The sequence below is a fragment of the Hylaeus anthracinus genome, unplaced genomic scaffold, assembly GCF_026225885.1.
Source record: "Hylaeus anthracinus isolate JK02 unplaced genomic scaffold, UHH_iyHylAnth1.0_haploid 12000, whole genome shotgun sequence".
Lineage (NCBI taxonomy): Eukaryota > Metazoa > Arthropoda > Insecta > Hymenoptera > Colletidae > Hylaeus > Hylaeus anthracinus.
Window position 1 is genome coordinate 616,840 of NW_026534347.1, and position 20,841 is coordinate 637,680.

Consider the following 20,841-nt stretch of genomic DNA (forward strand, 5'->3'; position numbering starts at 1 on the left):
TTAATATACACGGCGGGTCTGGATTATTCGGAAATTACGTCTATTAACCGTCTACAATTACGACGCTGAACTCTAATTTCGAGCGTAGATTGCTTATTATATTCCGCGGCGAATTCACCGAAATATTCCGAATTTCCTTCAAAATTTAATTATTCCGTTTGAAAATTGAACGCCGCTTAACCCGCGTGAATTTTCCCGCTTAATTTCACCGCAGAACAACCAACGTAATTCAATTTCTATCTAAAAATTCGCCCCGGTCCCCAAAACTACGCGGTTTGTTCGTCGTCCAACACTATCGATAGCGATAGGGATGAGTTTCGATGCTCTCGATACATTTACATTTGAAATTAATCCTATCGCGTAACATGGATTGAACAGGGTTTAACGTGTACGTTATCGAACCGGTTTCTCCGATATAAGGTTGAGGATTTTGCCGAGTGCGTTTGAGATCCAGTTCTTCGTAGCATGTTCTCGAGGTGCGCGCACGCGCGCGCGGAAAATGCAAAAGAGACAGGCGAAAGTCCGCGGATTTCAGTTCGGGAAACTTTTCTCACCTGTCGCCATACTTTATTCGTCCGACAGCGGCGTTTCATGACGACCGTAAGGAAATAAGGGGCGGCGAGAAAAGGGAAGAGTAGGAAGGAGAAGGAAAAGAGTATCGGGACAAAGCAGTGGGGGTAAGACGTCTTTTCGCGGGTCGAAAGTCGTTTTCTGCGGGGGTTGAACCGTCTTGCTGGAATTCCAGAATAAACAAAAATGGAATCTCCCCGCGCCCTGCTTTATGTCCCGCGGCGGATGGCTGACGTGGAAAAGAATCCAGAAACGCGAACAAGCTCGTAAATCAAATGTGTCTGCACTCCGTATACGAGAGTCGAATCCGTGAACCTTGCACCCCTTTAATCCCACATCCATTATTGGTACGTCGCGAATAAGAGGGTGCTTTCTTCGTCGCCATTACCAACGCCATCGGCAGTCCTCTTTGGGGAGAAGCACAGGCCAGGGTGGGGTTCGGGGAGGTAGGTTCCTCGCGACCACGCATTATTTCCTGTCGTGGTATTCGATGTAGATGGCCCCGGGCATTCCGAACGTTTGATTGAAAATTTCTTGAGACTCTGGAATGGTATGCGTGCAATGGCCTCTCCGTGGTGCGCCGTCACGAGAGGGCTTTCGCCGCCATCCAACGAAAAAGGACAGAGATAGAGGGGAATCGATCTATTTAACATCTACGACTCTTTAATCCCTGTGGATGTTTATAGAAGGAATGCATCCCTAATCCGTACGAATGGATCCTCTAACTTTGTCCCTCCGTTTAATAATTTTCCGTCATCGACGATCGAGGAATGATTTGCAATGGAGTTTTTCCTTGTGTCGCATCACCGCGATATTAATCATTCCCTAGTCCCTTGGCCTGTACTTCGGTCACGGTATGTACTCGTTACATCCTCGCTGGCGTGGATCGCGGGAAAAAGATGCGAAGAAGAGGAAACGAGCTACCAAAAGACAATATACACTAATGCGTTGTGTGGCTTATTAGAGTTCTTCCCCCTTTTTTTCTCTCGTTTGCTGCATCTGTCGTGCTTCCTCCGCGACTATAAGAATGAAACCTGCGCGCGGCGTAGCGATCTCGCAGCAAGTTGGCGCTAGTTATACGAAAAGTTTAGGCGGAAAGTGATGCGCGGCGGGAAGTAGCGAAATTACTGGTAATTACAGGCATGATTTATTAACTTCAAAAACTGGCTATCTTACGGCAGCACCGTGTGCAATTTTCCGGAAACATCGCAACGAATTGGCCAACCCGCGCGGATCTTTGAATCTCCTTGCAAACGAAAAGCGTAAAGATAGCGGTGCAATTGAAAATATGAACAAATTTAATGCCATTAGATGTAGTCGTAACAAGCCATTTATATGGCTACAAGGTCGTAAGTCAAGAACGTTAAAAAGAAATGGCTCGTTACAGCTACGCCTAATGCCATTGAATTTAATACTACGATCTTCATTCCTAATAATTATGATTAAAAAAATTTAGCCTCGCGACCATAAAGGTCCATCGCCGTATGAATTTCGATACGACCGAATATCGTACCTGCGTTCGTACCCAGCGGGCACAATTTTCCCGCGGGACCCGAATGGGTATTACTTAATTAAAATTTTTTAATTAACGTTGCCTTCGAGCATCCCTGGGTTCTATGACGAGGCCGTCGCGAGATCGCTGCGAAGTACGGATGAATCGGGCATGGATACCGGCGAGAGTGCCGTGACGAAGGCGAAGAAAGGAAAAAAGACTGGTCTATCGAGTATAATTGATCTAGTTGAGCGTAACGCGTTTAATCGCAAAGGTGCATAGGCTCCGTTTCCGCCAAAGGTAATAATTGTGCCGATGATCGCGAAGTAATCGATCTCGAAACCGGCTCGAACGCTAATGGAAAATGAAATTGTGGTTCGAGTATTATCCCTCGAAATTTTGGATGATCCCCCGCGCGTAATAGAAACCCCATTAGTGCCGGTATATCGTTTCTAGCGAGAAGCTGCATTCAAGATTGCCCGATACGCAATTAACGGTGAAAGTAGCAATAATTGCTATGATTAACTGCTCTATTAACGAAATTCACGTAATACGCCGGTTAATAACGGAAGTGACGCCAGCCGCCATGGACCGTGTCCATTATGTTCGCGCGCCAACGCGAGAGCCTTCTGCCTGCCGAACAAACGTGAAAATACCGCACGAATTTTCAAATTAATTAGGGAGAATGTAATGAAGGGTAATTGGATGGTTGTTGGAAAAACCGAACGTAACGCTCTTGCCATTATTTAATCGCGTTCGCATAGATTCGGTAGAGAAACACGCACGTTGTATGATTTATTTATCGCTGTTCTGTCTTTCTTCGAATAAAAAAAAATGTATTCGGTATGGTAGAGTGTACTTGGATCGAATGAAATGTTTGTTTACACTTTTCATTTAAATATTGTATATTTAAATTTAAAATTGAAACACGAATGTATTTCCATCGAAAATCGGCTGTTATATTTCGTACAATTGAATAATATTTACCACTGGTGGATGGTACGATCCGTTACCTATAACTCGATTAAATTTCTATCGTTCTAAAAATAATACAAAACTCAATGGTGTATTCCTGATAATTCGATATCGACCCTCGAGTTCCCACGAGTTCGGCATACGCGAACCGAATCTCAAGATTCACGTGGAATCGAACGTATCGGAAGATCGAGGAGAAACGGGTTTGCATGTCGCTGTTAAAAAGCATAACAAGAGGGGATCGAGGACGGCGCAATTATCAGCAAGAAGTTTAGATGGAGTGGGAATTGAATCGAAGCTGAACGCGATCTTAATCGTTGACTGTTAATCACTCGATTCACGCCCGTGGGAATTGAAACTTTCCGAGGTGCAAACTTGCGAATCGTCCAGTGGCGATGGGTAGAAAAAGCGGAACGAAGTGATTGATACCAGCGAGAAGTTGAGCGAGTTCGAATTCGTTTAGAAAATTCGTCAGCTAACGAAATTACCCCGCGATACGAACGAACGAGCGAACGAACGAGGGGTAGTTCGATACTTGCACCGGCTGAACCCTTTCACAGTTTTACGAAAACCAATGCCTATCCGAAAGTTCCCTTCTCTCAGTATCGATGCAGCTGGCACCGTACCAGTCGCGTGTTACTTCCACCATCGCGATTGATTTCCGTCGTAGCACATGAACACGCCTATTCTAATTAACGTTATTTTTACTCGTTAAGACTGTCGCTTTTAACGGGCACCGTTAACGTTTTCGATGCTTTAATTGCAGGAAGGATGAAGTATTTATCGATTTTGCTTTCTCGTTTCTTCGAATCGCAAACAGCTCGAAATCGATATCTTATTTTTATTGAATTCTAATGGACGAAGATAGCCACGATAAGCAATCCACTTCGAAAGTACGCTTTCGAGAGACGTTTTATCCGTGGAGGCCTTAATCCGTATACATCGAATCGAGAAACGTGTTCGATGAAGCCGCGTGCACTCGTAGACCTCCAGAAGCAGGATAAGATACTCCGTTAAAAGTGATCCAAAAGTGATAGCGTGGAAACGTAAGCGTGATATCGAGTTCTGCTAAATTCCGAAAAGGTCTCGATCTGTTTCCGTACCGTATGTTTCAAACGGTTTTTGGTTTATAATTTCCTAAAAAGAAACCAGGGTAGAAAAGTGGGATAGGGGCAACAACCGAAAGAACGAAAACAGGGAGATGGGACCAGCCCTATCAGCGATAGCAATCGATAGCAAGGCTGGCCAGAAGTTCTCGAGCACGATATTTAAATGTCAGGCGCATAACACGCGTTCACCACCTCTGGAACGGTGTACCCTAACATTTACACCTCACCCTTGTACGCGGCGTTTCACGCTCGACAGCCATCCTTCTACGATATCTTCTTTCCTTTCTTGCTTCTTTCTCTCTACTTTTTTGCGTGTATGTGTGCGAACGTTTCAACCGTTTTCCTTTCGCACCTACCAACCTGGCTTTTAATCCAGCGCCCGTGCGCACGCTCCTACGCACATCCAGGTGCCAATGTGGTGGAAAACGGCCGCGGAAGAAAGAGGCAGAGCAACGTTATTAAGCTCGAGGGCTTTCAACTTTTCGCGTGGCGGGTGAACGCGAGAACACGCCTCTATTTGGAGCTGGTTGACGTTGGTACTGGTTGCCACCACTCTGGGCCATTTTGCATTGCAGAGGATCGTTGCTTGACTGACGCTAAAAACTAAGGCTGTCGATGGTTGAAAAAATCGTGTTTAAAGGGAAAATAATTAGCTGTAGTTGGTCTAACGCTTAATATCGTGTCAACCTTTACCCTTCAGAGTCAGACTTCGTAGTGGACATAGCCTCGATTAGCCGGACCGCGACCCCCTCGTTACTTTCGCAAACAATTGGCCTTTACACGAACGTTAAGATCCGTAGTATGCAAACGTTGTTAATCCTAGAATGGACCACTTTTGGACCCAAACGGGTTCATTTGCAGTTTCTGCCCCCGACCGTGCGATAATAACACTCGCGCGAGGCGTTGAGTTGCTGGAACTTTCAGCTTTAGGAAACGGCTCGGTTTGTTGCTGTTGCGGGGAACTTATTAATCCGTGTAAGAGTGCGATTACACGGTCGTGCCGTAAGTACTCGTTCCCAGTTTATCGGACTGTTTGCGAAAAAAAATAAAAGACGCTATCTTTAAGGGATGAAAATTTTGCAGACACGAATTACCTGCAGCGTATCGAAAGCGACACTGTAGGCATACAGAGATTAATAGGAGAATATTGCCTCGTTCAGCTATCGATTCACGTTTAGAAATACTCCCCAGTCTCCAAACGCCAAAGTAACGCAACCTTCGACGTTGCGTAATCGTGATCATGGTGCAAAGTTTGCAAACGTAAGAGGCAGCTGACAGGGAGTAACGTCAACAGCGAAGGATCCTTCGAAATGAAACTTGACGATAGAAGACGAACGACAAAGGCAAGATGGGAGAGGTTTGGGGTAAATGAGCCACCTCGACGCGCAAACTTTCGATCGGTACACCTGTAGAGGTAAACACGCGCCCTCGCCGACCATTAGCTATTCCCCGAGTGCTCGTATACAAAGGAGTCAGACTAAATTTTCCCCAACTGCCCTGACGTGTTCTCTTTTGTATCGCAACGTCAGAATCTTCGAGTTAAGATCTCGCGAAAGACGAGAACGTTATTAACCGAGAGCGGTATGTTTATATCCGAAGGTTGGTCTATCGCTTCCATCGGGACAAATTTCGCGAGACTCCCATCTTGAGATCTTGTTCGTTCGATGCGTCTCGCGATATAGTCGGCAATTCAATTTCAAGTTCGATAACAATATGCGATTAAAGAATTTTCTCCATCCGAATTTCTACCGTGCGCCGAACACCGAAACACTTTGCAACTGAATAACATCGTTAACGGATACCAGAGATCTTCAAATTGCATTTGTGAAAATTAGAATACCGGTGTGCGAGGAATTTCATAACGTTACGTGTTGGCAAATGCAGCGTGACGGTGTTAGCTGCTCGCTACAAACGCAGAGAATCGGAAAGATCGAATTCCACCGTCGTGAAGTTGAAATTTCTCGGCTCTGTATTAATGAAACAGAGACACGCTGTTTTAACGTAATTTTACGAATGTTCGGCGATATTATGTATCGTGCTATACGCGGCGGTGTACGCGACGAGAATTTGCGATCTTGCGAACCACTAAAAATAAGCTCGTTCCTCTATGCAAACTAACGAGTTTTCATCGATGACACCGATTGGCGGATAACGGTGCATCTGTTCGCTCGGAATTGTGATTTTACAATGACTGCAATCAGTCTAAGTGGAAAGAAAGAATTTATGTTCCTGCAGGGGATGGTTAGAATGAAGCGAGCTCCGAAGCGAGTCTTTTGTTCTATTTCCTGCTAAGTGACCGTCTCGAGTGTCTGACATTTAGTGGACGTAATATCTGGAATTTATTGTGAAAATTCTCAGACGCGACGTCGCGTTACACGCCAACATTATTGGCGGCTTTCAAAACATATCTCGAGTTTTGTATCCAATCAGGGAGCTCTACTAACTAAAGGGCATCGGTTCACTTTCGTTATTTGGATTTTAGCAGTCGCGTCATTTTTGAAACCAAGTGACGAACAGCAAGAACGAGAGTCGGGCTCAACTAACGTTGTCATAACATGATATGTTTTCGTTCGATTTCGCATTTTACGGTCACCGTCACGGAACGATATAGAGGAGTGTTCCGAACGTAAGTAGGTAGATAGGCCGGAACTTTACGGGCAATTTTATCTAATTTACGGTAAGCTGAGTACTGGATACGATTAAATAGGCCACAGTCACGCGTTCGCCGTGTTGCAAGGCAACTTTACGAAACCCACGTAAACAACGTCGACCGTGTCTTGGAAAAATTACGTCACGAAACGCCTATTTTTCATTCCGTGGTTTGCGCATACTCATTGTGCTAACATTTAGGAAAATTAAAGTAATTTAATTTTCTAACTTCTCTTCCAGAATCGCGTAACGTAAGACATACGCGAAATAATGACCAGTCAATTAAACGGAATCGACGCGACTTGTTGTGCGGGGAAACGGACGAATTGGTAACTTTTTTCTACCATGACGCTCGAAATGATTTATCACCTAGGAGTTTTTAGGTATTTTACTCGAGAATGACAGCCGAGCTAATTAACTCGGCCATTGTTGCCCTCTACCCGCGTAGTCGGAAAACTATTATTACTCACGCCACCCGTTACTTGGCGGCAATTAACGAACAGAGTTCGAATATCTGACAGCGGTAGGGGAATGGCATCGCCATTTCGTTCTTTGCCTTCGACTGCCTTGGCAAACGTACCATAATTTAGTAGGCTACCGTGCCATATCACGTATGATATGCGAGCCACTGAGTAGGAGAGCGGCGCGAGCGATTTTACCTCATTCCGAGAAATTAATGTTTAACGCGTGAGGTACTCCGTGTGGACGGAGCAGGAAAATTAAAGTAATTTAATTTTCTAACTTTTTGGAATCCACACCGTTTTATCCAGAACTTCATCTATCGCGAACCTCGGAAACGCGTGCGACGATGCCGTGCCGAAGAATACATATCGATACGCGTTACCTTCTTCGACGATGGAGGACCTTCTCCGTCGACCACGAAGACCGTTGCAAATTATTGGAAACACGGTCTTACCTGAAACAAACAAAAAAAAAAAACAAATAGTCAAGCATTGTTAATTTTTTTAACACCGAAACTTAACGTTCTAAAATGAAATTTAAAATGGAATTCAAGAGGCAAGAAATGAAATTCTCGGATAGAGCGATATAAATCTCTTTACAGGCTGGCGTGAAGCCGCAAATAATTAATTAGTAATAGGAGAAAGGTACGCTGGCGGCCGGTTAGCTCCGACGTTCTCTGTGCCGGGCGGCCGCGCCACCCGTGCCTTGATACCAGGGTTTGAAATTGGAGTAACCTTCGTCCTCGCTCCTCGCACGCCTCTCTCGCACCTTCTCATTCAGTGTATGCCTCGCCGTCTTCGGGATGAGGCACGCGAGGTGTCGCCGGTTAGGTATCCGCGCTCACCTCATTATACTAATTATTTAAATCCCCCAACGGCACATTATATTAAGCCCCAGCCGCATTTGGTAGCGTCCGGCAGGTATAAATCATCGTTACGTCGCGTCGGTCGTTAAGGAAGTAAGGAAAGTCGCGCTGATACACGGTCGCGATACGTTCTTAAAGACGCCGGAATTCGCTCGACCGAGTTCCCAACGAGTACACGCGACCAAACGCCGTTATACTCGGGAAAATAATTATTGCACCGCGTTAATGCCAGGAATCTTAATTATGTCACTCGTTTACCGCGTTAACGACCTTGCCGATTTCAATGACCTTGAACTATATAAAATTTAATTTAACTCATTTCCACGTGGCGATAGTTAATCCTTTGCGAAGCGGAAGCGCGATACTGCAACAACGAACAAAATATTCGTACAGCGTACTTTGTCGCGAAAGTTTCTCGAATAGACAACTGTGCGAGGAATCGCGCGAAAGCGCGAACGCATAAAATGATCCAGACAGAATGATCGACGAGAGAACTCGCCGCACAGTTAACAGACCGTAATATTAAATGAAAAGTAACGAGCTTTTCCCTCGTCGGGCGTCGGATGGAAATGCTGAAACATTTCCGTCCTCGAGCCATAAATGATAGATAAAGACATACATATTTACAGATGGGATCAGCGTCGTGTGTACGGTGAACTTGGAAAAGCCATTGCTCAAAACGTTGCAACGTAGCAGCGTTCCCTTAGATCTCGAGAGCTGGTCCCCCCACCGCATAATTCCACTGCACTTTCGGAAATTACTCGACGTTCGAGACTGGTACTCGGAACCGTGTTGAAACTGGGGAAAGATTGCTTGTTTCAAAGTAAGACGTTCGAAACGTCTCGGATGAAAATGGAAAACCAAGTTGAACGCGTTCTCATCGACGTTAACCAAGTTTCCAAGATTTGTTCAAAGATAAGACAAAACAGGATTCGTTTCGTTTGGTTGAATAACACGAACGACGCAGACGAGTCGGAGGTATATTTCTCAAACGTAACGGAAACAAATCGAAAGATTAGACGTTGAAAAGCGAACGCATTGAATATCGCATCGAAAGACAGTATAAGAACAGTATAAGAAAATGTCACGGGATTCTCGTTATTGGGGCAGCAAACGCGATCGATGCAGATAGAAGAGTAGCGTATTCGGTGGACGTCGAAACGACTGCAAGCTCGTAAGACAGCAGAGACGGGGAAACGTGAGATAGATACACGCCAAGGGGTCAGAAGCCACCCACCGAAGGGTCTGAAACCCCTTAGTTTCACATGCCCGGCGCATTTCGGAAAACTCGAGTTCAGCCGGGCTTATAGTTGAAGTTTGATACGACGTTGACGGTATGCGCGTTTAGTGAAACGGTGGGACTCTGTACGCGACATGAATAAAACATTTTCAGGCTCGTAAAACCGTTTCCTTCTTCTTTTCTTCTTTTTTTACCCGGTTCTTTTTTTCTTCCGAAGGGTTGCGGCGTCGCTTTCGCTCGCGGAGTCGCGAGACCATTAGTATGACAGCGCGGACCAACGTCCGTGTGGACCCACGGTTTCAACTAAGAGTTACAATGGAAATTACGGAAAGCAGTGCGCCCAGCAGCCCAGGAAGAGGGGGATAATCGAGCTCAGTGCCGTGGGAGCACCTGTTTTCCGTCCGGATTTCGTTCGTTCACGTATAATAAACTCCCTCGTAAAGCGTTCCAGGGCAATTACCTTTTATTAATGGAGACATCGAGATTGCGTCGCACGGGGTGTAGCTGAAATAGTTGATCAAAATTTTCAAGCTTGATCAGTTCGTCTCGGCGACGAGAAAATTGCTTGAAAAAAAATATAATACTATGGCTTCGAACCAAGGGGATCGATAGCGGAGACAAAGTAACGAACGTCGAGCTGCAACTATGTACAACGATGAACCAAGTGCCGCTATTCGAGCAGATAACGATTCGGTAATATCGTTCGGCAAATCCGATTCTGATTCCGATTCAAAGTTTTCGTGGAAACTCGAAACGAGAAGTTACAATGGAAATTATGGCCGCTGCACGCTTCACCGCGGCAGCTGCAAGGGAAACACGGTGAATCAAACTTAATAATGCCGCCGAAACACCTGTTTGGCCGGTCTACGCTTCCCTGGTCTTTCGTTCGGCTCGACGTGACGGATTCGCTCGTAAAACGTTATCAAGTGACTTCGTGTTATTAAACTCCAACGCTTCCGATTTACCTAACCGTAAACGAATACCTGTCTCTCAGTCATCTTGGAAACCAATTTCGCTGCGTGTTTAATTCCGAATTTTACAAGTAATCAGATCGATTCGTCAGCATCCGTAACAGTTTTCACAGGCATAATCAAACATGTCTCGAGGGTGACAAGGTCAAGTAGTGTCAATTCGACGTATCGACTAACAGGCGGTTAATCGAATATCTTTCAAGTGATTCATGAGAACCAAGGAGAGAATCTACGCAATTACGAGCAAGCGAGAATTCTATTTACGTCGAACACATAAGAATTTCGAAACATTTCTGAACGAGGAATCGCCTCGTAATTGGGTAAACCACTCGCCCTCGCTCGTCCAGGACATAACGAAGAAGATACACGAAGTGGCTGTTCTAGGGGATGGAGGAACTATAGCAAAGCACGTACAAAACCACTAAAATTGCACACGTTATTTCCTTCTACACGTTATTCTCTTTATGAAGGCAATATCGTGTATCGTAAACGTGTCCCTCGATTAGTCTGTAAAATCACGGTTGCCATATCAGAGCCACGAGCAGTTATTGCGATATCGTCTCGCAAATCTTCGGTGTGTTTACTTTGCGCGAGGCCAACGAGTATCGCGGGAAGATATTCAATTACGCCAGTCAGACCATTGAAATATCACGTAATCTCGCCTTTCGAATCGGTTCGAAAGTTTTCAAGGGTTTTCGAGGTTGGCAACGAGTTGGCTAGGAAATTATGGCGGCTGAACGATTCCACCGGTACAGCTGCTAGTAAAGAAGCGGAATCAAACTTAATTTCGCTCAGACACCTGACCGCCGTAGGCCGTGCGAGTATCTTCTCCGCGTTCCCATCCGAATCGTAGGTCTCCGCCCTACCCACGTAACTGGCCGTGAAATATCATTCCGCAATTTCGTTTAATTAAAATCTGATTCAAAGTTCGCGAACGACCGCACGTCCCGGATAATACTCGTTACGCCAGCTGCGGTTAATGCATCAGCGGAAGAGTTCGAAACTTCTCTTTCTTGTTCTTCCCTTCTTTTTCCTTCCCCGATCCTTTTCGTTTCCCTCGTTGCCCCACTCGCCAACCTCGTTTTCTTCTCGCCGCGCCGCGCCGTCTCTCCCGCTTTTCTCATTTCCTCGATCTCCTCTAGCTCTTTTTTCTCCTTCTCGTCTTTTCTTTTTCTCTTAATTTATATTACTCTTGTATCTTTCGCTATTTTTCCGACGCTTTCTACTTCGTACAGTTATTTCCCCGCCCAAGGTTGCACCCCGTCCTAGACAAACAAGGTTACAGACCTTTTTCAGAATTTCTTGTGTCTCCGGGATATCACTCTTTTCTTGGTTTTCCTTTTTACGTTAACTTGGAAAACTATTTTCCCATCTTTTACACGAATTTGTCTAATTTTTTATAACCAAAGAATGATATCGAGAATTCGATGTCGCTTCGTCCCGTAGAGTTATGAAATTTCCCGGGGGGTGGGGTGGGGGGGTGTAACAAATTGTAATATGTCTTAATACGAACGAACTAGGATAACGTATGTTACGCGCGTACCAAATTATCAGGGGTAGCGAGAAAAGGAAAAATTATTTGGTCTTCGGAGCGGTAAACGGAAATTAATTTATTGGAATCGATGAAAGACGATGATTCGTTCGGCCAATCGAGTTATTGCTTCTTCGAGACGAACGTTAAGTAATAGGAAATAAGCTAATAACGAAGAAAAATGCCAGAAAGGAAGGAGATGATTACAACGAAATTGTTGCTTAATAATATTTGAAAAGGAAAGGTTGGGACACGATCGGTATACCGCTCGTTATTGTAAACTGGACGCCCTTAAGAGACGTCCTAAAAGTCTCGCGCAATAAAAGCCCCAGATCCCATAAAATATTGTCACCGGCGTTTCTTCCCCCTATCAGTTATCCATCCGTAGTCCCTCGACGAATAGGACGCAGATACATAAAGCAGGTACTACGATGGATTGAAATATAACCTCGAATATTTCTTTACACCAATGTCCGATACCAAGACATATTATACGACACGGTACTTTCTTACGATTAACCTTTGACGTTGGTATGGCCTCGTATGGCGTTTGATGTAGTACGGTCGGAGTACCTTACGGTTCCTTTAGAGTTATTAAAATGCGGATGTATATACATTTATGCGTGTATATGTGCGTACCCAACAGTGATACTTTCTGCCGAAATAGCCGCGAAATAAAATTTACGCGCCGAAGGGGCACACTTTACTTTGGAAATTAAAGAACTCTAACCACTTAAACGTCTGCACATTTTCCTAAGAGGATTTGGTCCTTTTTTCCACGGAAGGAAACTTCGGAAAGTTAATATTTAATTCGTCGTTTCTGGCTTCTCCTCGGGGGAAATATAATTTTAGAGGAAAATTATCAACGTATCGCCGTAAGTTATTCGTTACCGGCAACCGAAAGTACACGTTTACCAACGCCGAAATTTAGTTTCGTTCGCGATAAACCATCGAATTCCAGTAGGGGTTGGTCCTCGATGCTTGTTAAATATTTCATAAGACCAAAGTATCCGGCACGGAAAATATTTTTGTAGAATTGTCGATCGAGCATCTCCCTAGGGCCGCGTATTAAAATAATTTACCTTGAACAGTGGTTTTCAGACGGGAAATATAACGCGGTGAACGTACACCATTTACCAGCGAGAGTAGCTGGATCGGACGCGGCTACGCTTACCAAGGGTAGGTCCACCTGGGTATTAGGGCAATAATCGTATAACAAAGGGCGGTCAGCCGATTGTCCTTCCGGCTGGAATATGGATGCGCTTTGTTAGGAGAAAATTTGTTGAATCCCCTCCGTTGGAACCGTGAAAATGACACGGGCCTCAAGGTCGTTCTCCAAATTGCTACATCCGGAGGATCCTCGCGAGCTAATGAAGTCTACACGATGAATCGCGAATGGCGATCGATAACCGAAAGAGAAAAGAGTCTGCTGCGCGATTCTAGTAAGTTATTCGCCGTCCGATGGAATTACCAGTCGCGACTCGTTGCGAGCTACCCGACTCGAGAAACAAACCAAACAATTCCAAGTATATTACGTCAACCAAGTGCTCCCGACTGAAATAAAATCAGAAGGACGGTAGCCAATTACAGATCACGGGCAGAATCGAGGAGCCCCGGGGATCTCGTAACCAAGTAGAAAGTTTCCAACGTTCCGCGATCGGTCGCACGCGCCTCCGCCAGGGAGCAGGGAATCGCGCCACCGCGATATCGCTAAATATAAACTTGATTTATTATTGGTATAGGATATTATTAAATCCGTTTGCCTCGTTCTCTCGTTCAAACTAAGTTTAAATCTCTTTTCCCCGGTTGCCTCTTCGTCGCTGATGAAAAAAAGAAGCACGGAAGGGAAGAGGAACAGAGACAGTAGAGAAAGCGGAAGGGAAAACCGGTGGAAGAGTAAACCAAGCCGACGAATTTATTAACTTTAAAAGCTGCCTGCAATGCCGCCTTGTTGGAGGCGCTTTCATGGCTTTACGACCTGGCTAACCCACCCCTTCCACTGCCCTGTTCCCAACCTCCGTCGACCAACTCGTTGCTACCCCCGTCCGCCAGCACCCCTATCCCGCGGATCCATGATGCTCAACTTATAATTTTCTTTGAAGCTTCGTGGCTTATCGATTGGGCCTTATGATTGGAATTTGTAATAACTTTCGATCCGGGTGCCGTTTCACCGCACGATGGTCTCGCTTGCACCGAAGAATCGAGAGAGGCTGCACTTTCCGGATTTCATATCGGGCCAGTGCTACCCTGCGCGGAGGTACGAGGATCCAATAATGGAGTCACAAAGATTTAGTTCCTACTTGGACGGTCTTTGTGCGTTTCAGTCGATACCCCGGAAGAAAGACTGGCAATTACCGTTAGTGTCTCCTCTCCGGAAACTCCGACGCCGCGACGTTTACCGATAAACGTCGTCTACGAGCTTCGTACGCGACGTTAGGTGAAATCAGTTTCGACGAACACGTCGCATGTAACGACTCGCAAGTGTTTCGAGACCGATGATAATCCGGCGATGCGATTCGTTCAACGATTGGCTATGTCAACGACTCGACTCGAACCTTTGCTAAGTACCGCGAAGAAATTGTGCGAAACTTTTCTCTGGAACAGACACCCGAGACATTTCTTGATTGTATTACTGGCAACTACGAAGTTGATGCCAAGAACACTTGCAAAGACACCGTGTACTTGGCTGCAATGCTAATTTAATTTTTCTTGCCAACTCTTAGAATCGTTGAAATTCTTTAGAACAATTCATTCGACGAGTACTCGACTGAACATACTTGCGAGAACAATGCAGCCAACATCTTCCCACGTAATGATTGCGTGAATTTATTCCATAGCAGTAAACCGCATCGTTTCGCGAACAATTTTATTCTCTATGTATCGACTGTAGGGGCGGTAATCGATGAATTCCCAGACCGAGGATTAAGAGGTTAAACTGTCTGTTCAACAAACACGCGATACAAGTCACGTCACGACGAAAAATACTTTGCAGAAGAATTTGGTCGATCGACTTTCAATGTCCTTGTCATTACAAAAATTTGAAACAACTTGTTGAGAGTACGGGTGTGAGATGGCTCAGCGCGTGGGAAGATGCAACATGACCAAAACGTTCTAAGCACAGCGCCTCATAATTGGATAAAGATTAGTCTCGTGCGGGTTAAGCGCTCCAGGACACTCCGTATTCTGGGATCGTTTCAGAACTTTCCGAGGCGTGCATTTTCTCGACTAAAACAACCATTTTTTGGTCGAAGAAGTTTTCTTTTCTGTCTGGTAGCTAATAAAACTCCGTGGTATGAATGTCTGACAATCGAGTCTTTAAAAAGTTAAGACGTTTATGTACGATAACATCGAAGTCTATGAAGCAAATATGACCGGTAGTTTTACGCTAATAAAAACGTAGGCAAACGAGCTCTCCGCGAGCTGTAAAGTCAAAGGTCGAAGCAATTACGAGAAGTACATCGATGGAATGAATAATTCCATAATACGTAGACGCGACAGGGGACAATGTTTCACGCAAGACGAATTGCAGCTTGAAAATTCTGAAGAGGAGCACACACAGCGTGGTCAGCCGCGCTCGAAAATGAATCCTTGAGGAAGATATTATATCCGCCTGATCCCGATCCATTCCGGAGGACAAGAGAATGATGTAAGGAGGCACAAGGGGTTGCCAGCGGCCCGGGTCTGAAGGAGGAAAGGAGTCTAAGGAGGAGGTTGGCTTTACGGGGATACCGAGTAAATGCCCCATGAATGAACGATGAGCCTCGGGGCCGACGATCCTCCACCGCCGCCTCCACCCCTTCGTTTCTGCCTCCTTCTGCAGGACCAGCCGCGCCGTTGGCTCAGCCCTCCCTGCGAATTCGAATCGGATTTCAACTCGGTCTCCGTCTCGTGGCCTCCGCGGAATTACGATTAGACTCTTTGGTCCAGATCCATATTACGTTCTCGCAGGAACGACACCGTCTACGTGAAAACGAACACACCAGCCAAAGAAAGATTAGGTATCCGCTGATGAAACGAGACCAACTAACGAACCACTCCAGCTTCGAACCACTTCGCGCCAAGCTGACCAATGATTGTCGAATGCAACGGATCCCTCGTTACGATGTATACAATTCCACGGATTAAAAAATGTATTACCTTGTTATCCTCTGTTAGGAAACGCAAGAACTTTCCGCGAGATCTGATAAACCGTTTTCCGATAATCGAACTTTATTTGAAAACGCGCTTTCTGTACCAGCGAATCGTCGATCTCGATTCAATTATTCGATTGTGCACCGGAATCGCGGTAATTTAATGTCTTATTATTGACCAGGGACGACTTATTAATAGGATTTATTAACACCTTTTGTATCGTTTTCACCAGCGTTATATTAAATCGCCGTGTAATTGCTTTATTGTGTGTATCGTCTGTCTAATTAATGCGTGTATCGTCGAATGCAGTCGATGATGAACACGATTACGCTGTCTAACCGAATGTTGCGTTTTGTAGCAAGCCAATGAGGTTTAACGTAGTTTTGTAGTCGACTGCGAACAGATGGCACGCGGAATTAATCGAGTATTAATTCAATCGCTGAAACTGCTTTTCCCTCTTCGATTCGAACCAGAGTTACGTTCTTCGATAACGTATTTTCACCGATGAAATTATTACATTTGAATCCAAAGGGAAACGCGAAACAAGAGGATCGAACCAAATGAAGTCTCCTAATATAGTTACAAAAAATCCATAAACCCGAACCTTTGCATTTCGATGCAACAACGAACTGGTTTCGCAATAACGTAAAGTGCGAAAATGAAAAATCAACAGAATCGAAACAACTCTACGTAGACAAAATAAAGCTTTCAAACTTTGAAGCAATCTCGATTCACAGAGTCTCGAAAAAGGATTTGGCTGCATAACTATATAAAGTGTCTGTACTTTAATTGAAATTGTATTCGGAAACCTCTGACGTACCACCTTTTGTTGACCACCTGTACAGTAGAAGGTAAAGTTTTTTAATCGTTGCACTCTGTTTAATTGCATCGAATGTTACGAAGCGTTTCATTCGAAACAAATTAGATTTCGCACTCCTTCGAAATCGTAATTGGTCCTGGACAAAGTCGAACGTCGAGAAACGAATACATTTAGGAAGAATATCTCTCTAATTATGTCGAAACGTTATGTCACCCAGCCTTTGAACGTCAAAGGATCGGCATCCTCGGTTAAAATTGATCGGCGCGCGTCGTTCCAATCTGTGAAGTCTTGGAAAGGATTCGCCTTAATAACCGACCCCTGACGAGAGTTCGCGACCAAATCCGGTGCTCGGGAGGATATATCGGGAGATCGAGGTCGGAAAGAATAAGAAATGGATCACGAGGATCGTCCCGATGGCAGAGAGACGGTAATACGACGGCGTTGCCCGGTGGCGGGGTAACAGCAATGGGTGGGTGGCGGGACAGCCGACTGGAATACGTTACCCAACCGATTGACAGATTTTGCTGACTGATAACTCGAAGCGTCGACTCGCTGGGATTTCTCGAAAGGGACACTGCGACCCTCCAAGATAGAAACAGAGAAGGGACGAGAGGCACGAGGTTCGAAAGGAGATCACGGAAGGAACGAAGAAGAGGGAAGAGAGCGATTGACGCATGAAAGATTCATGGCCTGCACCGATGGCCACATCAGAAATGCCGTAGGGCGAGTCTCGACTCGATTCTCCTTTTCTCCGAGTCCCGAAAGGTATCTCGAATTACCGTTGCTGCTTCAGCTGCCCGCTCGCTGTTGCTCTACCTCGCTTAAACGTTTCGGGGCCCGTTAAGTCCATCTCTGTAATCTCGGCGCGTCCTTCTTAGCTGATTAGCTGTCCGGAAAGGAAAATCGTCGAGGTTCTCCTCTAACGAACGCGAAGAGAAAGGAAAAAAGAACAACAACAATAGGACGAAAAACAAGGCAGGGAAGAGGAGGCAAACCGGTGAGATTGGAAGTGACGAGAAGAGCCAGCAGTCGCGGAGAAGAAAAGAGAGAGAAGAACGGAGGAAAAGAGGAGAAACCGGGAAAGAAGAAATGTGGCGAGAGGAATCGAGACGTCTTTTCTCTGTGCCTGGTGGCCTCTTATCGTGGAAAACGATACACGTATATCGGTCTCGAGAGAGGGTGTGCGCGCACGCGCGCCAACTGTCGGCTACGTGTGCGTTGGAACGTACATCCTCGTGCTTCTCTTAGAATTACGTGAGGGGGTTCGAAAATGGCCGACGCTCTTATGAATTGGTATTAGAGGATAATTACGACGGTGATCCCAAGGCGACGATATATTACGTCGTAACGCGAAGCCTGGATAGGGAACCAGACACGAGAAGCAATAACCGCCCAGCCTAGCCGGTTCCTTCGAATTGACGTAAGATCAAGTTAAACGTAATACCGCTTGGTTCGACTATCGGAAAACCAAAAAATATCTTTGTTGCTCGCGCGAAGCATCTAGAGCAACTCTTGAGAAGAAAACTGTTACGCGGAGGGACACCTTGGGATCAGCTTGTGACCCGAAGAATTTGCTGCCACCATCGGCGAACAATCCCGTGAAAGAAAGAGAGCGGCGTAATGGCTCGACGGTGATTTGTGGAGGGTGCAAAGTTGATTCAGGAGTGAGAACGGCACAGCTTTCGGCCGACGAAAATGAGCTCTAAATCAGGGATGCCTGGGCAAACGGGTGTAAGAAAAAGACCAGCGGGAGAGAAGGTACCGCTCGAGCTGATAGTAGAAGCGAACAAGAAGAAGTATCGGTAGAAGTGGAGAAGTACGATGAGTCCAAAGGAAAAGAAGCTGGAAGGAGCTACGGAGGATACGATGGGTGGCTTCTGCACCCAGCGAAATCCGTAGGAAGCCACGCAGTTTCGAGAGACCAAGGAAAAGAGTTTCAAAGTGGAGCGAAGAAGAAGCGGAGGAACGAAGACGTAGCACGATGGAGAGAGAAGGAGGTGGCTACCCGTAAGCCGCATCGAAGCGAAAAATACGGTTTTTATCTTTAAAATGGTGGGGGGGGGGGAGCTGGATAATTGCGTAATTAATTACAGCTTTTATCCCGCGGCCCACGTCGGTTCGTGGAAGCCCGAGGTAAGGTAGCTAGTTTGCCGACCGAGCACCTGGACGATCGTGATTTACGTCCGCCTCGGTAATTAACATAGATAGAAACCGGGTGCCTTCGTCCCCCAACGAGCTCTGCCTCGACACGCTCTTCCGCCCCCTCTTCGTACACCCCCACCCAACTTCCACCGCGATCTCCTTATCGCGGACCGCGACATCTGAACCTTGAGATCGCACCACCCTGACTTCTCCGAACGGGCCAGAGGTAATTCTGGAAAGTCCTCTTTCCCTGGGACGGCGACGCATAAATCCACCCTGGCTGCTCGAACGAATCTATTACGTTAGCTTGTCTCGAAAATATCCGTGTATTTTGATACTGTAACTTTGTACGACCCTTGTTTCGAAATATTATTCGTCTCCCTTTGACTTTCAATTCCCTGACTTTAATATCGCTTCGGAAAAACGGGAGAAAATGTGTTGCGCGATTTTCGATAACTACGGTCGCCAGTTTTGCGAGAAACACGCAACATGAAACAAGGTGCATCTTTCTTGGTTTCCTTCCTGTCCCATGCTTTTAACATCGCAAGACCATTTCTTTGGTGAATAATGGAGATCGCGTCGGGTGATAAAAACGATTTCCTTGACCCGGAGAACTTTATCCAGAGCACGAGCATGATTATACATATATTGTTTGATTAATTTTTAACACGAATGGCTACAAATTTACAACGGAACATAATTTAAGATCCCCAACCTACTTCACGCGGTGTAAGCACAGAATTCGCGTACAAAACATCGTATCGAAAAATACTATATCGCATTCGTAACATTCCAAATAATTCAATATGTCTCCCAATCCTGAACGATCGATGCGGAAAAACAGAATCAAGAAGAAAATCACCGCTGTTTTCGCCTTTTTCTGACCCAATTCCGATCGCGAATAACAAACTCCCCGCCCAAGGGATCGCTCTGGCTGCGAAAGAGTCTGCGATATTTATCGCGTTGTTTACCAAAAACCTTTTCAATTTTTCGTTCGCGCGATTCAACTGCCGGCAGGACTCGTCTCTGAAAAATGTTTAATCTAAATGAACGGAACGAATTCGTTACGCAGCCGATGCGAAAGAAATATTTTTACGTCGAAAACATTTTTAACCAGAATAGGCAACGGCTCGCTATTTTAATACTATTCTTACGATTGTAAATCTACCATTCTTTTCCGCCGTTTTCGTTCATAGGGGAAACTGTCGGATTCTCGAACATTCGGTAAAACTTTCATTGCTCGACGGCGATCGGCGTTCATCATCCGAAAAGTGGCGACCCAGTGGCATCTATACATATATACGTACGCGTTCTTGAGGATACGCGGAGGCGTGTGCGCTCGTGGAATCGAGAGGGGTTGGAAAGTTTCCTGGAAGAAAAACGACAACCAGGCGAATGGGTGGGTCTTATGCTACGTGTCCGAGAGAACATCCAGAAAGAAGTTGGATTCTTAATGTCGACGTTCCAGCACTTCGTCTTTGCCGATTCCAGGGTTCCCTTCGGTCAGGGACTTGGTTGTTCGGGCACCGATAAAAAGTCGGGGATACCCTGGAAGAAGGAGGTCCGTCTTTGATTCGCGCGATTCCATTTTCGAACAAAGGAATAAAGACGAAGGGATACGCAACGAGCAAGACGAAGCGCGTATGGAAATTGGAAAACTAGATAAATTCGGAAGGATATCGATGGTGCCCATTGATATAGATTCCCAATCCTCTAAGAAAACGTCCAAACTAGATTGACCTAAAAAGTGACGATCGGTCGATGATTATAAAGGGTAAAGATGCTTGATTGAGGTTGTCGAATTGGTCTTTTCTATTAAAAAGGAACGAGAAATTCTAACAAATATTAAGGGTCGTACAATCGCTCGATGGAAACTCGTTTCGT

General features: G+C 45.5%; 1 protein-coding gene across 18 annotated transcripts in view; it reads right to left on the reverse strand.

Moving 5' to 3' along the window:
- Positions 1 to 20,841, reverse strand: part of LOC128890487 (protein muscleblind) — a 281,109-nt gene that overhangs the window by 79,076 nt on the left and 181,192 nt on the right. Inside the window, exon 4 of one of the 18 annotated variants that reach the window (XM_054149029.1) lies at positions 6,653 to 7,711. The exons of the other annotated variants lie outside the window; for them this stretch is intronic. Coding sequence (XP_054005004.1) covers positions 7,691 to 7,711 — 21 coding nt within the window. The 3' untranslated portion in view covers positions 6,653 to 7,690. Of the gene's footprint in view, positions 1 to 6,652; positions 7,712 to 20,841 lie in introns of those variants that run through there. 18 annotated transcript variants of the gene reach the window in all.